The 16938-nt window shown below is 53.8% G+C and overlaps 6 protein-coding genes across 6 annotated transcripts; 4 read left to right on the forward strand and 2 right to left on the reverse strand.

The window, feature by feature from the left end:
• Positions 1-775: 775 nt before the first annotated feature.
• On the reverse strand, positions 776-3157 carry MUS23 (Double-strand break repair protein mus-23; the record flags this gene model as incomplete). The annotated part of the gene is made up of 3 exons (XM_049365627.1): positions 776-853; positions 907-3074; positions 3127-3157. The coding sequence occupies 3 exons, from the start codon at positions 3155-3157 to the stop codon at positions 776-778; spliced, it is 2277 nt and encodes a 758-aa protein (XP_049222342.1).
• Positions 3158-3436: 279 nt separating this feature from the next.
• On the forward strand, positions 3437-3893 carry RSM19 (mitochondrial ribosomal small subunit component; the record flags this gene model as incomplete). The annotated part of the gene is made up of 4 exons (XM_049365628.1): positions 3437-3479; positions 3539-3554; positions 3605-3784; positions 3851-3893. The coding sequence occupies 4 exons, from the start codon at positions 3437-3439 to the stop codon at positions 3891-3893; spliced, it is 282 nt and encodes a 93-aa protein (XP_049222343.1).
• A 243-nt stretch (positions 3894-4136) lies between these two features.
• Positions 4137-4858, reverse strand: J4E78_005005 (uncharacterized protein; the record flags this gene model as incomplete). The annotated part of the gene is made up of 2 exons (XM_049365629.1): positions 4137-4544; positions 4598-4858. 2 exons carry the CDS (start codon positions 4856-4858, stop codon positions 4137-4139), a joined length of 669 nt encoding a protein of 222 aa, XP_049222344.1.
• Positions 4859-7598: 2740 nt separating this feature from the next.
• J4E78_005006 (uncharacterized protein) lies at positions 7599-7986 on the forward strand (the record flags this gene model as incomplete). The annotated part of the gene is made up of 2 exons (XM_049365630.1): positions 7599-7820; positions 7873-7986. 2 exons carry the CDS (start codon positions 7599-7601, stop codon positions 7984-7986), a joined length of 336 nt encoding a protein of 111 aa, XP_049222345.1.
• Positions 7987-8987: 1001 nt separating this feature from the next.
• Positions 8988-10488, forward strand: J4E78_005007 (uncharacterized protein; the record flags this gene model as incomplete). The annotated part of the gene is made up of 3 exons (XM_049365631.1): positions 8988-9235; positions 9407-9886; positions 9957-10488. The coding sequence occupies 3 exons, from the start codon at positions 8988-8990 to the stop codon at positions 10486-10488; spliced, it is 1260 nt and encodes a 419-aa protein (XP_049222346.1).
• Positions 10489-12879: 2391 nt separating this feature from the next.
• J4E78_005008 (uncharacterized protein) lies at positions 12880-16165 on the forward strand (the record flags this gene model as incomplete). Its single annotated transcript, XM_049365632.1, has 3 exons — positions 12880-14759; positions 14809-15549; positions 15601-16165. 3 exons carry the CDS (start codon positions 12880-12882, stop codon positions 16163-16165), a joined length of 3186 nt encoding a protein of 1061 aa, XP_049222347.1.
• Positions 16166-16938: the final 773 nt, after the last annotated feature.

The following is a 16938-nucleotide window of genomic DNA, read 5'->3' on the forward strand; positions in this document are numbered from 1 at the left end:
GAAGAAGGCTGAGATGGTGTGATGCGAATATCCTGTCGCCGTTAGTGTTGGTTCTCGACCTCACATACTGCTCTGATGTTGCATACTCATGTGGTAGAGGAGATGTAAGACAACGACGTACCTCAAAGCTGATTGATGGGAGCCAATGTGAACAAGCGAGTGACAGCTATCCAAAAAGCCGAAGCGCAGCAATGCGAAAGAAGAAAAGGTGGAACAAGAAGACGGAACCAAAACGAGTGTGTGTTGAGGGGATGGACGGAGGACGGTGTTGGGTAGGTTGTTATAGCCTGCATCCTGTCGCGACTTCTCGTGCAGTAGCCGATCGGAGCTGGCCATTGAGGAAAGAGATGACCAAAAGACGGCGTAGGAAGGGTTGAAGAGAAGCATCGTGAGATTTGTAGAAGCGGGGATGCAGACAAGCGCAGCTGCCAGGTGAGATAGTTGAGGAAAGAGCGGTCGACCCACGTCGGTGTTAGGCTCCGGCGTGATCAAGTGCGACAGTGACATCATGATACACAATGCAAGGGCAAGGAAGACTTAGAATTGAGACGTCTCGAGCTCTTTAAAGAATGCGTGCACTCACAATATTCTTCAAGAGCAGACTTTCATGGATGCAGACGGTTAGACACTTTGCGTTCCTAGACGCCTGTATACCTTCCTGTGAAACTCCTGAACGCCTTCGCTATGCTTTATGCTATATCAGATACGCTGTGTCGAACCGCCCTTTCCCCTACAGATCATGTGGTGCTACTCATATGTACGTCCATAGTATGGTCTACCTCCTACGAGTAGCCCTCGCACTGGGAGGGGGCGCCGACTCAAAAGCATCATCAGACTCAATCTCATCATCACTCTGCACACACATTAGCAAACGTGAACCCATCATCAAGTATCATCTTCACTTACCGGCTCCTGTACAGCCTTCTTTCCTCTCGAAGCCGCAGGTCGCGTGGGCTGACTGCGTTGCGTGAGCGGCTGCGAGAAGTTCAGCTTCGTCTGAGTCGCCGGCGCCTTCGCTCTCGCAGTAGTAGTCTTCTTGGCCGGTGACTTGGCTCGCGTAGGGGCTTTTGTTGTTTTCGCTGCAGGTTTCCTTGCGGGAGCTTTCTTCTTTTGCGAAGCTACGAAGAGGTCTTCGCCACTGTCATCGTCTTCTTCCTCTTCGGGTACTTCCTCGTCATCATCGTCGTCGATCATGATTACGTCGTCGTCGTCTTCGTCGGACTCTTCTTCTTCTACGACCTTCTTCTTGCCTCGCCCGCCCTTGGCCGCAGGTGCGGCCTTCTTAGGAGCTGCTGCCTTCTTAGTAACCGTAGCCGGCTTGCGGGTTGTGCCAGCTGCTTTGCCACGACCGCGGGTGGCAGCTTTCTTTGTCGGTATGGACGCTAAGCTCTCGTCATCGTCTTTCTCACCTTCGTTATCAGACCTAATGATAGCGGCTGGCTGATCGACCCATGACCCATCGAAGTCGCTATCCCATCCAGCTGGCTTGGGCTTGACCTTGGACTTCCGGGTCTTTTTCAACTGTCCTGAGGCAAACATGTCTTCTAGTTGTTCCCGGTACTCCGCCATTTCCTTGACGATCTCCTCTTCTTCAACGTCATTGGCGTCCATGAGGTGCTTGAGCTGAGTGCTGAGACTTTCTTTCACAAACTGCTCCATGGCGTGCTTGTCGTCCTTGTCTACAAACTGTGACACTGCGTCTCCGAAGGAATTTTGTGGTAAGATCGTCAAGGTCTGGGCCGTAAGAAACTCCTTCACCAGCTTGTCGACCTTGACTGAGTCAATCGATATCTCTGCAAGTATCTCCGCATCTGGCTCTTCGGCATTATTCTTCAACGCCCGGTTCGTTGCCTTCTTCTTCCGATGAAACTGTACTATGTCGTTGATGTTGGCGACCTTGCCCATGAACCGATTCGAGATGCGCTGCGGATTTTCACAGTGGAACTCGCCTCCTTGGGGAGCTGTGTATTCGACACGAAGCCGAACAAGCGGTTTCGGAGGGTCGTCGTCATCTTCTTGTCGATCCTCCTGTAGTTCAAGCCAATCCTTCTTCGCTTCTTCGATAAGCTCCTCAATGACCTGGTTCAGATACTGGGTGATCTTTGCACGGTTATCGCTGACGCGCCAGAGCTCCTTCTCCTTGATCTCCCTCTCTTCCGCAAGTACGATTTCTTTCATGATGAAGGGTCGCACAGACTTCAGGCGGATGTTCTCAGTCGTGAATTCCTTACCGGTGACGCTCAGAATGCAGACATGCTTGGGGACCGCTTCTCCAGGCATGAGTGAGGTAGCAACGGAGGAGCCAGGCTGCATGACATGGAAACCCATCTCAGGGTTGTATCGCGGGTCAATCAGACATTCGTGTTCGTGGCCCCACACGACAAGGTCCATGAAATCGGGTAGGAAGTTCTCAGGAAGGTAGCTGGTAGGTGTATGCGCGTGATGGTTTTGATGTACACTCATGAGGTTAAACCACTCGTCCTTTTGCGTACCAGGTTGAAAGAATCTGACGTTACCGTCTCGCCAGGTATGGAACAACCGCTCGTCGCGAACATTGCTGAGACCGTAAAGAGCAAGCTTTGTGCCACCCTTTTGAAGCAGCACTGGCTTCACATTGATCTTATCGACTTCTGGGGTCCGACCGAAGTAGTTGACGAAGCCAGACGCCTGTAGTAGATCGAGAGGGGAGAACGAGCCTTCGCCTGACGGGTCATCGTGGTTGCCGTGAATGGCGAATACGGGTATAGCGATATTGATATCCTCGTCTTCGTAGTTGACATGGTCAAACATGCCACCGAAGTTCTCGCTCGCATCGCTCAGCATTTCCAGTTCGCATGGCTTCTCTCCGAGACAATTCATACGCAGTGATCGCATGACTTGGTACATAGACTTCCTCGACGGTTTGTTCTCGTGGAAGAGGTCTCCCGCGTGCAGGACCATGTCCACATCGTGCTCTTTCGCTAGGCACATCACCTCGTGGAATGTTCTCCAGCTGTCGTCTTTTCGCTCAGCGTCGCGCTCGTTGTATCCGACATGGCTATCTGTGGCGACGAGGATCCGGATGGTGTCTGCACCTGCATCGTCCATTAGCATGTGCTTCCCGTCTCATCTCAGGCTCGCTTGTACCTCGCTGCTGACCGCGTGCTCGTGGCGGCATGGTGGGCGGTTGATTGATTGGAAGAGACGTGGATTCCTCAACTCGCAATGCTAGCAGAGGCAATTCGGCGACTCAAAGTTCCCCTGGGGCACTGCAGATGTATGTTCTCAGCAAAAAGGCCACTGCAGGCCTGATGGTCGCGAGCAATCACTCACCATTCGCGACGCGCTTCCGCCTAAGCCAAGCCCTTAGCGTCCCCCGCGCTCTCACGTGCATCCTGAAGCCATCGGAAGCCGTCGAAAACATTCGCCGACCTCATCATTCACGCATAACGTCGCAATGTTTCCCACACGGGCGCTCTGCGCTCGATCGGTCTGGAAAGGTGAGATGCCGTCTGGAGATGTTTGTCCGTCAATGCCTAGCAATCTAACTTTTTCCCAGGCCCCAATATCGTCCCGTAAGCCACTACTATCAAGCCCTGCGAAATGCGCCCTAATCATCTCGAAGCCTCCCGATAGCACAGAAGAAGGCGGGCGAACGAATGCCACCGATCAAAACACAAGCGCGCTCCGCTACCATATTACCGAACTTCGTCGGCCTCAAGTTCCAGATACACAACGGGAAGAGCTACCTGGATATCACCATAACGGAGGACATGGTAGGACGAAAGCTTGGAGAATTTGCGCCGTACGTCTACTGCACTTATGGTATCTGCGGGAGGATATCATAACGGAGTGCTGACTTTGTTTCCAGGACACGGAAGCAGTTCATGTACAAGCAGACGAAGAACAAATGAGCAATGGGACGAATGTGCATCAAATGGGAGTTTGGGTATCATTTTGGTTTATCTAGAAGCCATTCTGTACTGCTATTGTACACATATGATGAGCCCTTCGTTGGGCGGGATGCCTCCATGTTCCGAATGACTAGTCCCTGCGCCTGTGATGCCGTCCAACGCCTAAAATGCATGTCGATGTCCCGAATTACCACATGCCGTCGTGTTCCAGTTTCATGGGTTCCTCTCCGTTGGTTGAAGGTTCTAGCGGTAGAACTCTCCGCGCTTGATGTTGACTCCGTATTCGCCTACTGCCATACCCAGGTCCTCCATAGTAAGCACGGTGCGTCCTTGATTGCCACCCTGGCCTCCACCTCCATATCCTGGTCGCTGGATGCCGAGGTTGTAGTCCTTGGCCTTGGAGCCGCTATCCTTGCCGCCAGGCGCACCACCAGGCGCTGCTGCTGCCGGCGCTCCTCCTGCGCCACCCATAGGGTTGTTACTTGTGGTGTTGGATGACCTGATGCGAGAGAACTGGTAGGCGTCGGCTGCGATGTCGGCGATGAACTTCTGTGTCGCGAGCGCAAGGAGACGTGCGAGGTGTTGTGATGTCTGAGGTGGCGGTGGCAGACCGGCGCGTGTCAAGTAATAGTTGGTCACTGCATCGGGTATCTGGAGGCCTGGTTAGTGTGCGATGCTTGGAATGGAGACGGCATTTAGCATACGATCGGCGCGTAGTCATCCATCTTGCCCAGGAACTCGCGCAATGTTGCGTCCTTCTTCGCAGGTATGCGCGCCTCAAAGGCGGCGGCAGAGTCTGCCATGCCGTTGACCGCTGCGGGCTCTGCATCATTTGCGCCGTCGAGATTCATAGCGTCGGTTTCCAGTCGTGTCGCGTCTTGCTTGATCTCGTCGTCCACCGTCTGGTCTAGTTCGTCGTTGACCTCCATGTTCGTGTCCGGAGGTTGAGAGTTGGTTTCGGACATAGTTGCGATACGAGTGATATGTGTTGCGACGTGGTAGTGCGAGGTATGACGTGGGGTGGTTTGTTCGGGTTGCGGACTGCGGAGACAAGCGCGGGAGTGAACGCGCCCGCCAAGCAGCAGGAACGGTCACGTGATCTCAGGGTGATTGGGTGAGCTTCCTAGGTACCTTCAATGCACACAAACTCTACAGCCGCGTACAATAGCTATTAGCGTGGATGTAGAGAGTCGCAGTACTTGTGTTATTGCAATTAGTTTATGCTACTTATGATTCCTTAGTGATCCTGCATCAGAATCGGAGACGCCCCGTTCGGGTACTCCGGTCCTGGCGGAAGGCGTTCGCACTACGCCTGGATGGGAAGCAACCTTAACGTCCATCCTCTACTGTCATCTTTCGCTGAACCTCCCAGTCCCCTAGCAATGAAGCAACGAAGCGCAGAGCTGGAGTCGGATGGAGTGGAAAGGAAGGGGTAATACCAGTGAGGGGAGATTTGAGGGAACCTTGGAACTAATGCAGATGTGCTCAGGGAGGTCAATGCGGCACCCCGCAGAGCCTCAACCAGACCTCGGGAGATTTCTGGAGCCAGGAGCGTAACAGCCTACGAATTGTCTTTCGCGCACGAACCCAATGAACGTCGCCGACAAAGACACCGTGACGGGTGTTTTGCGAGTCCCGCCTGTCTCTTGACATAGGGCAGGTGTGCAGCAGTCACGAAATCCTCTTGTCCACGACGTCGGTACGAGCGAGCGCTGAAGATACACCCAACATCAACAGCAGATGTAGCACACACATGGCCGGTCAGATAAACGGTCTCGCGCGTAGTTGCATGTCGGAAGGCTTGTCTACCGTGACAGCGTCAGAACGTTGCGCGAAACTCATCTCCTTCCCCACAAGCCCAGGCAGCTTTGTGCCACCATGTCATTCTTGTGTCACCACTCTCACCGGAACCGTGGATGCTACTGGGTCGCCGACCTGACTATACTGAACTAAGTACGTCTACCATCGACCATTTAGCCTATCATTACACGGACTTGAAGAGCGGGTACGACGCCGACACGCAGACGACAAGGGCGAAAAGCACAAGGTCTGGCAATTCTGGTACGAGCAACACGCGCTGCCACCTAACGAACACGTGAGCGATGCCTAGAGCTGGACCTCGGGATCAAAGGCTATACTCTCGTACGAGGACAACTCAAGCACGGAGTGGAATAATATCTGTAAACGTTCCTAGAGCGATCGACCAGCGCAGCGAGATGCGCTATTGCGCCTTGCGCAAGAAAGCTTGTGTGGCAATTGAGACATGCTCCGATACAGATGCTGCATTCAGCTCCATGATGCGAGACGCCTTCACGCCTTCCAACTCGAGAGATAACTAGCCAGATCCAATTTTGTGAGTAAACCTGAAGGGTCTTTCTGCCGCTTGCTGATCAAATTCCACAGTTTGCTCAGATACGTAATTTTGGATTGTATCCGTACTAGAGCCATACCGGCATCGTGGTAGGTCGGCGATCTTACAAAATCGTACCATAGCAGATAAAGTGCTTTCTACCAAGAAAGCTTCGCATCCTTCCCGTGGCCCGCGTCCGCGTCATGCCTCACCCGCTCTTGCATCCGTAGCGCTGACGCTGTTTTGAGGCGTTCACTTTATTACATCCCTTCACCAATTGTGCAGACGTTATACCGCCGCAACCTGATCTAGATCTGGGGGCCTTACGTCTGCATGTCCACAATTCGGGTGTCTAGCGCAACGCATCTATATTGGAGATAAAAAAGGGTCTCCGAGGCCTGAGGCTAATTACCCGGCTAGGCTAGCTCTCTGCAGGTTACTGGAGACAGCTGTGGCGCATGCGCTGGCCTTAGCCCCACCAGGCCCCGGGGCGAGGCTTGTAACCCACTACCACCATCTCATGGAAACGATGAAGACGAAATTGTGCACAAACATCGCAGTAGCTGCTTGGGTGTCTGATTAAATTCTCCAGAACCGAATTTACCGAACTCGTGTCTAGATCAGCCACTACACCGGTTCGTTCCAATGATTCCAAGGTCATCTTCATGAGATAGTGCCACAGCACCGCACCGTCTTGTAGCGTATGGACAAGCCTTGCATCCGCCGCGACTACTAAGGCCCGCTCCGCACGCTACTGTCAGGCGTTCCCCTTTACTCCGGTGGACAGTATCCCTGTTGCAAACCTCGAAGACGACCCATGTGTAGAGTAGAGGCATGCTGGTACTCGGGGTCGTCGATACCACTGTCGATTCTGACCCACGTCGCACAGAAATCTACTCTCGAATTGACCGGTTTATCTCTAGGGCTTACACGGACTTCCATGCCGGTTTCACTTCAAATAAAGGCCTCATGCAAGGCCTCCAACGTTGACATCACATTGAAGCCTCCTCGGCGTTCATCTCTAGGTAAACTCATCACAGGAACATCGCTCTATGGATGGAGAAGCCCGATGGGCCGAGATGTACGAACGAGAACGCAAGGATAATCCACTTCGTGGAGGGCCACAGCGTCTCGAAGATTGTTTTCGGCCCACGGGCAAGCAGTGCCAGCTTCTCGATGGCTGGACTCTCCCGACCAGGGCTTTCTTAGCTCTCAACTCAAGCACCGGGAGCTTAGCATAGCCATCCTTCATCTATAAAGCAACCTGCCTCCCTCTCCTCAATTCTTCATCCACTCACTCCTCAAACCACTTCATCCACTCTACAGCCGCAAAACTCAAACCGCAAACCTTCAACATGCAGTTCACCCAGATCCTCCTCCTGGCCATCGCGCCTTTCATGGTCGCCGCCACCCCAGTCGACGCTGAGGGTGTCACTTCCGTCAACAGCTTCCCCCTCGAGGCCCGCGGCGGCAAGGACTTCTGCGGAAGTGATCTGCGCTCTGCTGGCGGCGCTTGCACTTTCGGTGGCGGCGAGAACGACCCCCATGCTTGCGGTGTCAAGGACAGGCAGGTTGTCGTAAGTGTCTCCACCTTGTAATCTGCAAAACCGAATGCTAACAATTGTAAAGCTGTACTGCAAGGGCGGTATCTGGACCATCGACCACCGCTGCGCAGCTGGTCAGATTTGCAGGTGCAACAAAGGTACTCCTAAGCGTGGTGACCTGGTTTGCAAGTCTGGTTAAATTACTGGTTGCCTTTCGGTCACTAGTGTCAATGAGTGGAGTTTGAGGATTGCAAGGACGTGAGGTGGAGAAGTCTTTCATTCAAGGTTACATACCACCAATTTATTTGACGACGTCCCGATACAATGAAACCGTTCAAGAGAATATCATACTCATCACCATGTCTAAGGATCTACCACTCTCGTGCTCCTGCTGTATCGCTCAGACCGTGTTTCTACATCCTTTTCGCACGATTGCGCGTTGTGTCTAATCACTCCAGTTTCGGAGCTCCACTTAGCAATCTAGATTCTTTCCAAGAGAAGTGGTGGCTGAGTTTGGGAGTCATCATATCATGGTTCCTTGGTACCGAGAGTGAATACCCAGGTAGTTGCTGATAGCATCGCGCGCACGGACACGGCAGGCGCGGAGGAGCCAATCGGAGTGGTTGTGCCTCAACTACTCATAGTCATCAGATCTCTCCACGACGCGTTCTCCACTTCACCTCGCGGGACTTGTTATCGTTTTAACAACCGAATCTACATGCGATCCTATAGAACATATCAGAAAGCGATCGGGACGACTTCGACTGGCTTCACCATGAATTGTTTGGGAACCCCCGCTTTGACAAACGCTCCGCAGCACCTGACCCAGGCAACGAGCCAGCTTCAGAATGAGGGTTCAGCCTTGTCCCAGCTGCAATTCCAGCTACGCGCACCCCCGGGCAAGACGGCGGCGTGTCATCAGTCCCTGCAGTACCAACTGCGCGATTCCCATTGACTGACACCCCATGTCGACATCAGCCAGATCAACTTAGGATTGTGCTCAGGCCCCAATACATCGACAGAACTATCCAGAGGCTGCTAAAGTTCCTCCGCTACTCATCACAAACTGCGCGTGATACCGCGCTGTATCCGTTTTCCTCTAACACAAAGACACCACGCCGCACCCCGGCACCAAATTGCAAACGACTCTGCAAGCCTTCTCGTGAAAGGAGCCATCTATCAGACAGGATATCCCAAATCATGGCCACTCTTACTGATCTGCCCCCAGAAATCCTAGAGCAGATCTTCCATTTCCTAGGAAGCATCGACGACGTTCACCATCTTGGGCGCACATGCACCAAAACCCACCATGTCATCAAAAAACGCAACATCTATCTCGAGATTATGCGCTCGATTATCTACTTCAACCCCCAACACCGCTACGACTTCCAGCTCAACAGAGCCCTGTTCCTCCATTCCAAAATCGTTGGACACTTTCAACACCACGTGTCACGCTTGCCCGCCAGCCAACCTGGAATGAATAAGAATAACTGGGAGCATTATTTAAACAGTACGGCTAATGCATGCTGCTCGCCACAAGAATGGACAGATGATGCAATCTGTGACGTGCTAGCACGATACCAAGGGTTACGCGTGTTGGAGAACACGTGGATGGAAAGGGAACTCCAAGAGGAAGACTTCCTGTCTGTAGATCATACCTCGGATGCTCAGCGGCTCGTGCATCGATTCAAAACGGTCGTTGGCCGTGGCGATGAGTTCACATACGACGATATGCCTCCACGCAATCCGGAAACGCCACACACCTGGGGTTATCGCAGTCTCAACGCCGATCAGAGGGGACGATTCTATGCCGCGGTGGTGTGCGTCTGGCTTCTCAACGAGATCAGATGGGTGTTGACCCACTTTAGCTACCCGGCGAACTTCACTATTCAGATCGGAATATTGGAGTCGTGCAAGAGCAGGATTGTAGCAGAAAAAGATATCCCACTGCTGGATGAACTGGACCGTCATGCTGTATTTGCTTTCATGTATCAGCATGTACTTCCACTCCATGCCCTATACTTCGCCGACGCCAGTTCTTCGCACCTACCCTTCACATTCGTCTCCGACTTCTCCAAGGACATGGCTCACTGTCCTAGGTACGTGTCCCGCAGCAACAACCCCATCTCATGCAACACTCGATTGTATATGTACTAACCACCGCGACAGACTACTCCAACTCTTCCTAATGTCCGGTCAAACCTACTTTCAACCCCCCGACCTAATCGACCTCATCGTCCGCTCCAAGGCATCCCGCCACCGACCTTACACCCACCTCCACACACCCTGCTCAACCATACTATGGAGACACCCTCGACGAACTCATTTCCAGCCCTACAATGACCTCTGCAATGAAACCAACAAGGCGCATGTTCAGCATAATTCGACACGGCATCTCACGCTCATCACGCGCTCTTCCTTCCACCAATCGCGCTGGGATATGAGTCAAGGACTTATTAGAGCTCCGGCGCTTGGCGAGGCGTTGTTCAGAGTACCGGATCACGCGAAGCGGTACTTTTATGATCGCGCTATGGTGGCGTTTGAGATGTGGGAGACGAAGCGGACGGGGTTGAAGGATATACGGACTGTGTTTCCTAAGAAGTGGGAGGAGATTAGGTGGTGCATTTGGTGGTGGGCGGGTAGTGAAGAGAAGGCGAGGATGAAGATGGAGAGGTTGAGGGAGACGGTGGGGTCGCAGTAGGGCGAATCTTCGCTGCCATGTAGAATTGTTGGATCATCAACGGGGGATGTTGATGAACGGATGTCGGACGATGGTTGAAAGGGAAAAATTAGGAAACAGCTTTTCATGGTCGAGACAAGGCTCCATGAGGTCAGTGAATGCGACATTCGCATATTTGCATATCCGGGGTACATAGCTGCTGCTACTTACGGTGCCGAATATCGAATGCGAAAACACAAAAACATAAAAACAGCTCAACAACTCGGACAACTTGGATCGTCAGCAAGATTCAGCTTCCTGTTACAGTTTGCATGTCCCATCATGTGACGTGACTATTTCCGGCTATGTGGTCTAAAACGATTGCGGGCCGGAGCGAGGGCAGTGTGGCTGGGATTGTGGCTGTCGTCAAAAGGAATCATCGATCTAAGGCCCGAAACTTCTAAGCCTCGGGCCTAAATATTTATGAAATTAGAACAAGGCAGCAATCATGACGCAACTTCTATCGATCATGGATGATACCTGGGTTACGCAGATTACGCATCCTTTTGACATCATTGTGGCCTGCTTGTTGCTGGACTGTTTGAGAATGACTCTCAATTTACGCATACTTGGATGCCGAGGCGCATTCGGCCTCGAGGTGTGGCGGAACGTCCAAACCCCATGGCATGAACACCATGTCGACGTTGACGTGCAGCAACACGCGCCTTGGTCTTGCTTCATAGAGTTAAACCATTTGCAACAGGATTAGCATCCGCAGCTTATCAGTTCCAATGCATCGGGTTACAGCGGCTAGGATGGGTGAAGACATAGTGGTGCTCTTGGTAGAGCGGAGAAGGTGGACAGTTGAGGACTAGCTGGCCAGGCATAACTATGAAGGCTTGTATATCGCAGACAGACAATACGGACTGCTAGGAGCTCGCGGCAGAAATCGGGAAGGTCAATGGCCGCGTTCCGTTTTCCCGTAGGCACAGGGATCGATAGATGGCTCGCTCGTGCTGCCGACCATTGGCATAGGAACGTGAAAGTGCCGGCACAACACGGCCCTCACCGAGGCGCCCGATGTCCCAAGATCCAAGGCCAATTGGGTGCAAGCAGGTGCGCTGACATGAGCAGACGGCGAGATTTGCTGTTTGTTGGAGCGCAGGCAGCCATGTATAAAACAGCTTTTGGCAAGTGAGGGGTCGAAGATACTCGCGAGACGTCATTGGCGTGTAGAAGCGCGTCAACTGCGCTGCTGGAAAGTGAATGCAGAACCACGATGAATGCGAGGGTTGTCAACGCAGATGCAGCCATAGAACAGGCCAGCGACATGTCAGCTGCTAGCAGCTACACGGCGGCTCTCGGGCGCTGGGCGAGGGAATGGTGAATGCGCCGAAGTAGCGTGGGCTGTCGGGTTCTCTTAGAGCACCACCTTAACGAAGAAAAATTCGCGCTTGAGAGTGACCCTCTTTCTCCCACCTACGCTTGCTTCTCCCGCACACACGACAGCCAATTTTCTTGCCTGGCGCCCCGTCTGCCTTGATCACGTCGCATCCGACCCTCAGACGCCGCCTCAGCCCGCTCCGTCGCTGTTGCACGCACGCCAGACGAGCCTGTACCGCAACCCTCGTGTGCCTGGAGCCCGTACCTCACTGCACCCTCCAACCCTCATTATCCGCCAAAACCCACCGCCCACCCCGAGCACTCCGCCGACGCAGTCACAGCTGCCCTCTCTGCGCGCCTGCCCACCCCGCCGCCCACGCAGACTCGCTCCAGAGGTTAGTTCCGCCCACAGCACCGCCCACGCCCGCCGCACGCTTGCTTCCTGCCTTGCTCCCCGCCTCGAGTTTGCTCGGCACGCTGCGCAACCCTCCTCCCCTTCTCCGCCTTTCACTCTCCCAGTTGCGCTCTGTCTTTCACTCGCGCTCCTTCCCGCTTAGTCCTCGGCGGCCCACGCAGCCATTTCAACTTGCCGTGCGCTCGCTCCCAGTCCTCCACCACAACTGCCCACGTCACTTGTTTCCACCACCACGCCTCATATGCTGCCCACACTGCGCTTGTAGCACCTCTGTCCTTCGCTAACCCCCGTCACTGCAGTACGCGCAATTACCGTCACCGTCGCCAAACAGTGAAGTAGGAAGCAGTTACTTTCCTCACATTGTGCGAGACCGCCTCGGTACAAAGCCCTCGTCCAGCACACTGCCCAGCTCTCCATCAGTGCAGAGCTATATCGTCGCCGCACCGCTTAGTCGTCAACGCAAGGCTTGGTAGCAGCAAAGAGATTTGCGTGCGGGGAGGTCAAGAGCAACCTCTCCGGACATACCAGCGTCAACACCTGTTGGCCAGCTTGCCGCAGCGCTCCCACCGGGGACCCTAAGCGCTTACTCTCGTCTTACCAGCCGGACTTTAGTCGAGATCCACACAAATTCCAAAATGGCCTCCACATTTTCATATGCGCAAGCCGCGAAGGGCGTCGTCACGCCTGCCACCACGAGCAAGTCGGCATCCGGCTCTGCTACACCAGCCAAGGACGCCAACGGCGCATCTGTCCCAGAGACTAGCGCGTCACCCAGCAACTGGGCCGAAGACGTCGAGTCTGAGTCGCGCCCTGAGCAGCCTGCGAAACCCCGCGAGGCGCGCACAGAGCAAGCCGCACCCAACGTGGTCAAGGTTTCACAACCCGTAGATGCCTCCAACATATCCTCGCCGGATATGGGGGCCTCCACTTCGTCGACAGTCACCAAGGACGACGATGTCTCCTCGATACCGAACACCTCCTCTGAGTCGACCACCTGGGATAACAAGTCTCAGGCCTCCACCTCGGTTGATAAGTCGGTTGAGCCAGTCGAGAAGACCTCTGACAAGGTCAAGAAGGCCAAGAACGTGCCTGCTAAGCCTCTCCAAGAGGCGCCTGTACCGACTGTGAACCCTTGGAAGATACGGGCGGACACGATTAAGTCTCAGGTGCAGAAGGTTGCGCCTCAAACAACTCCCAATGGAGTGTCCCATGGGGCAAACGGAGTTCAGGCCAAGAACGGCGACTCAAAATCCCAAGAGAAAATTACAAACGGCGAGAGCAGAAACAAGGGCCGAAAAGAATTCAAGGGCGACCTCGATGTGAGGAACGGTGCTAAGGGCAGGTTCCCCGAGAAGGATGCCAAGGCAGCTCCGGCTTCGAGCGCGCTGCCTCCTCCACCAAACCGCGACCAGGAGTCATGGCCGACTCCCGAGACCGTCATCGACGAGGATCGCAAGAAGGCCCAAGAGAAGGGCGAGAAGGAGCAAAAGGAGCGCAAGGATGGCGCTTCGACTAGCAAGCATGAGTGGGTGAAAATCCCCTACACACCAACAGTTGTGTTCAACACGCCTCTGCCAAACGCGGCGGGCGCCAGGAGAGGTGGCCGTCCTGGAGGACGCGGTGGAGCAGTGAACGGTGGCAGGCCTACTAGCTTTGGCAACGGTGCTGAACAGACCGAGAAGGATGGATTCGCATCGAACGGCGAACAGACGAGGCGCGAGCGCGCTGAGACAGCTACCCAGGATGCGTCTCCCAAGGCAAAGCGTAACGGTAGCGCAGATGCCCCTACACTTAACGGCCAGGCCCCTGTAGTCAACGGCGACGCCGCTGGCAAAGCCGCTGGCCCCGTACCCTCCGAGTCTGAAGCGCAGCCCAGGCGATCGTCATTGTCCAACGTGCCCGCCCAAAACGGCGCTTACCAACGCCAGTACCCCACCAAGCCTCACAAGGGCCGCCGAGGCGAATTCCACGGTGCCGGAGAGCGAAGGAGAGATGGCGCATCCTCACCTACTAAGGATAACACCTGGGGTGAGCGTCAAAGTTCTGCTGGAACGCAGACAGATGTCAATGGAGATGGTGAGCGTAGAGCGCATACCTTCCAGGACGGCTCCTCGCATGGTCATTCCAAGCGCTTTAGCTCGTTCTCTAACGGCCGCGAACGTGGCCGTGGAGGCCGTGGCGGCCGTGGAAACTACACCAATGGACACCACTTCACCAACGGTCACTCCACGTCGAGCTTTCCTTTGGGCCCACGATCGCCCACGACCTTTGTACCTGAGAGCAACAGCTTCTTCCCCGCGCCTCACGGCAAATTCGGTCGCAACAACCACCGTTCACAGTCATTGACCACCGATCCGTACAGGTATCCACCATTCCAGCCCGGGTACCCAGCTCCTATCCAAACGTCGCATGAGATGTATCCTTATGGCATGCCTGCGCCCATGAGCGCTGGATTACCGTACAGCCCATACGGCGTCGATCAGTACTCGGTCTTCGCTATGATCACGACCCAAGTGTATGCTTTTAATCCGCCCGTCACAAGAAACATGCTAACAGATTACTAGGGAGTACTACTTCTCTGTTGATAATTTGATCAAGGACTTGTACCTACGTCGCCACATGGACTCTCAGGGATTCGTTGCTCTTGAATTCATCGCCGGTTTCAACCGCATCAAGAGCCTGTCTCCTGATATCGACATGATCAGGCTCGTCTGCCAACAGTCTGCCACAATTGAGTACCGCACCAGCGAGAACGGCCAGGACCGACTACGTCGCAAGGAAGGCTGGCAGCAGTGGGTTCTTGACATGGCCGAGCGTGATCCATCTGCACAGAACGAGGGACCAAAAGAGCTGAACCAGCCTCAGGTCTCTCGCCCTGCAGGCTTCGATCCATCCAACCCTCCTCAGTGGTCGGCCATGTCCCCAGCATTCAGCCCGTTCGGTAACGAGGGCGCGTATCCCCAAATGAACGGTTTCCATCCCGTTGCCCAGGATGCCGGTTCAGTGCCGGCAGAGACGAATGGCGTGGCTGCCGAAGAAGTGAACGCGGCCGTCTCGAATGGTCACCCAATCGAGAGCTCGACAAAGGCTGTGAGTGGAGATATTCCTGATTCTTTTTCCGACTTGCAACTCGACAGCTTGACAGTCGTCATGCGCAAGCAACCCCCGTCGCAAATGTCGTTGCCTCCTTCCGTTTCCCGAACGTTTTCTAATGGCTCCATCGATAGTAAACATGGCGTGCCAGATGAGCCGGAGAAGTCCATCAACTGCCAATTGAGGGTCCACGGTGCCGGACTGTCTGATGGGTAAGTTGACGTTTCAGAGGAGCTGAATGTGTGCGCTAATCACGTCGATAGTAGCCCTGAGAGCCATCTTGATCACCCACAACTCGACACCGACCCGTTCCGATCGACTTCTCCAATCGCCCCTGTTCGCCTCTATTGGGTCAAAGACCACCACAGCCCAGTTCACACTATTCCTTCTGATTCATCGCATGAATCGTATTTTCACCTTCGATCCAAAGCTCTTCATCAGCGTTCCAACGCACCCCTCGGCACAACCCCTTACGACATGAACGTTCTTTACCAATTCTGGTCGCATTTCTTGATTCGGAATTTCAATCAATCAATGTATGACGAGTTCCGCCATTTGGCTTTCGAAGACGCCGCCCACCGGAGGACGGATACTGGCATTTCCAATCTTACCAAATTCTACGGCGAGTCTTTGCTGTCGCCACAGAGCGTGATTCGACAGCGGGTAGCTTCGGACTTTGTTGAACTTATCAGGACCGAAGACGAGCGACGTCCAGCTTTCGATCAGCTGAAAGCAGTTTACCGCAGCGGCAGCATGGATCCTCGAAGCCGACAGCGTATTGATGATTTGCTTGATGCAGATACCTTGGCTCTGTTGACACCGCCATGATGCTTTCAGGGTGCTGTCTCAACTCTGTCGTACGAGCCAAGGTTTATGCATGTCTTCGTCCCGGTCTTCGGTCTTGTTGCTTCTCATCTTCCCCTTGCGAGTTTTCGGACTGTGTATACATTGACAAAAAGTTCATGTTCTGGCGTTTTCTACCCGGTCGGCGGCCGACCAATTGTTTTTTCCTCCTTCGATAGAATGCCCTCGCGTCTCGGAAACCTTTTCCTTTAATGTTCACACGAATTACCAATCCCACAATACGAAATACCCTTCTCAGGAATATCTGGCTTTTCCCCTCTTTTTCCTGGATCTAGGGGCCTCGTAGCATTGAAAGCTGGCGTTTTTGTGTGTGTGTCTACCTTTTGCATGTTCATCCGACTCAGCATACAAAACTCGATGGCAGCTTTCTCTCCCCTCAGGCATATATGGTAATCATGTTCTTCCTTTACTTATAGGTGGATGTGGTTGCTTGGGAGTCTTGTTTTCCATGAAGCAAAGTATATAAGCGGATGTCAGGTCTGCGGATGTGGCTTTTGCTTTGTAAAAGTACGAAAATGAATACCTTCTGTTCTTGGTATTGAGCTTAGACCCGTGTGGTGAAATCTTACTTCGGTCTTCCAGGTATCGCAGGATGATACGCTCATGTATCGTGAAGTGGTTACTTGTGTCGAGTCGCATGGCTGCTACTCCGATGCCGGTCGTTTACTTCTGTCGCCACCATTCCATCCCTCACGAGAGATTCGCATCCGGGCACACTCCGCTAGGCAACAGCAGCG

Source organism: Alternaria triticimaculans (assembly GCF_023758025.1).
Source record: "Alternaria triticimaculans strain BMP 0046 chromosome Unknown scaffold_6, whole genome shotgun sequence".
NCBI classification, from domain to species: domain Eukaryota; kingdom Fungi; phylum Ascomycota; class Dothideomycetes; order Pleosporales; family Pleosporaceae; genus Alternaria; species Alternaria triticimaculans.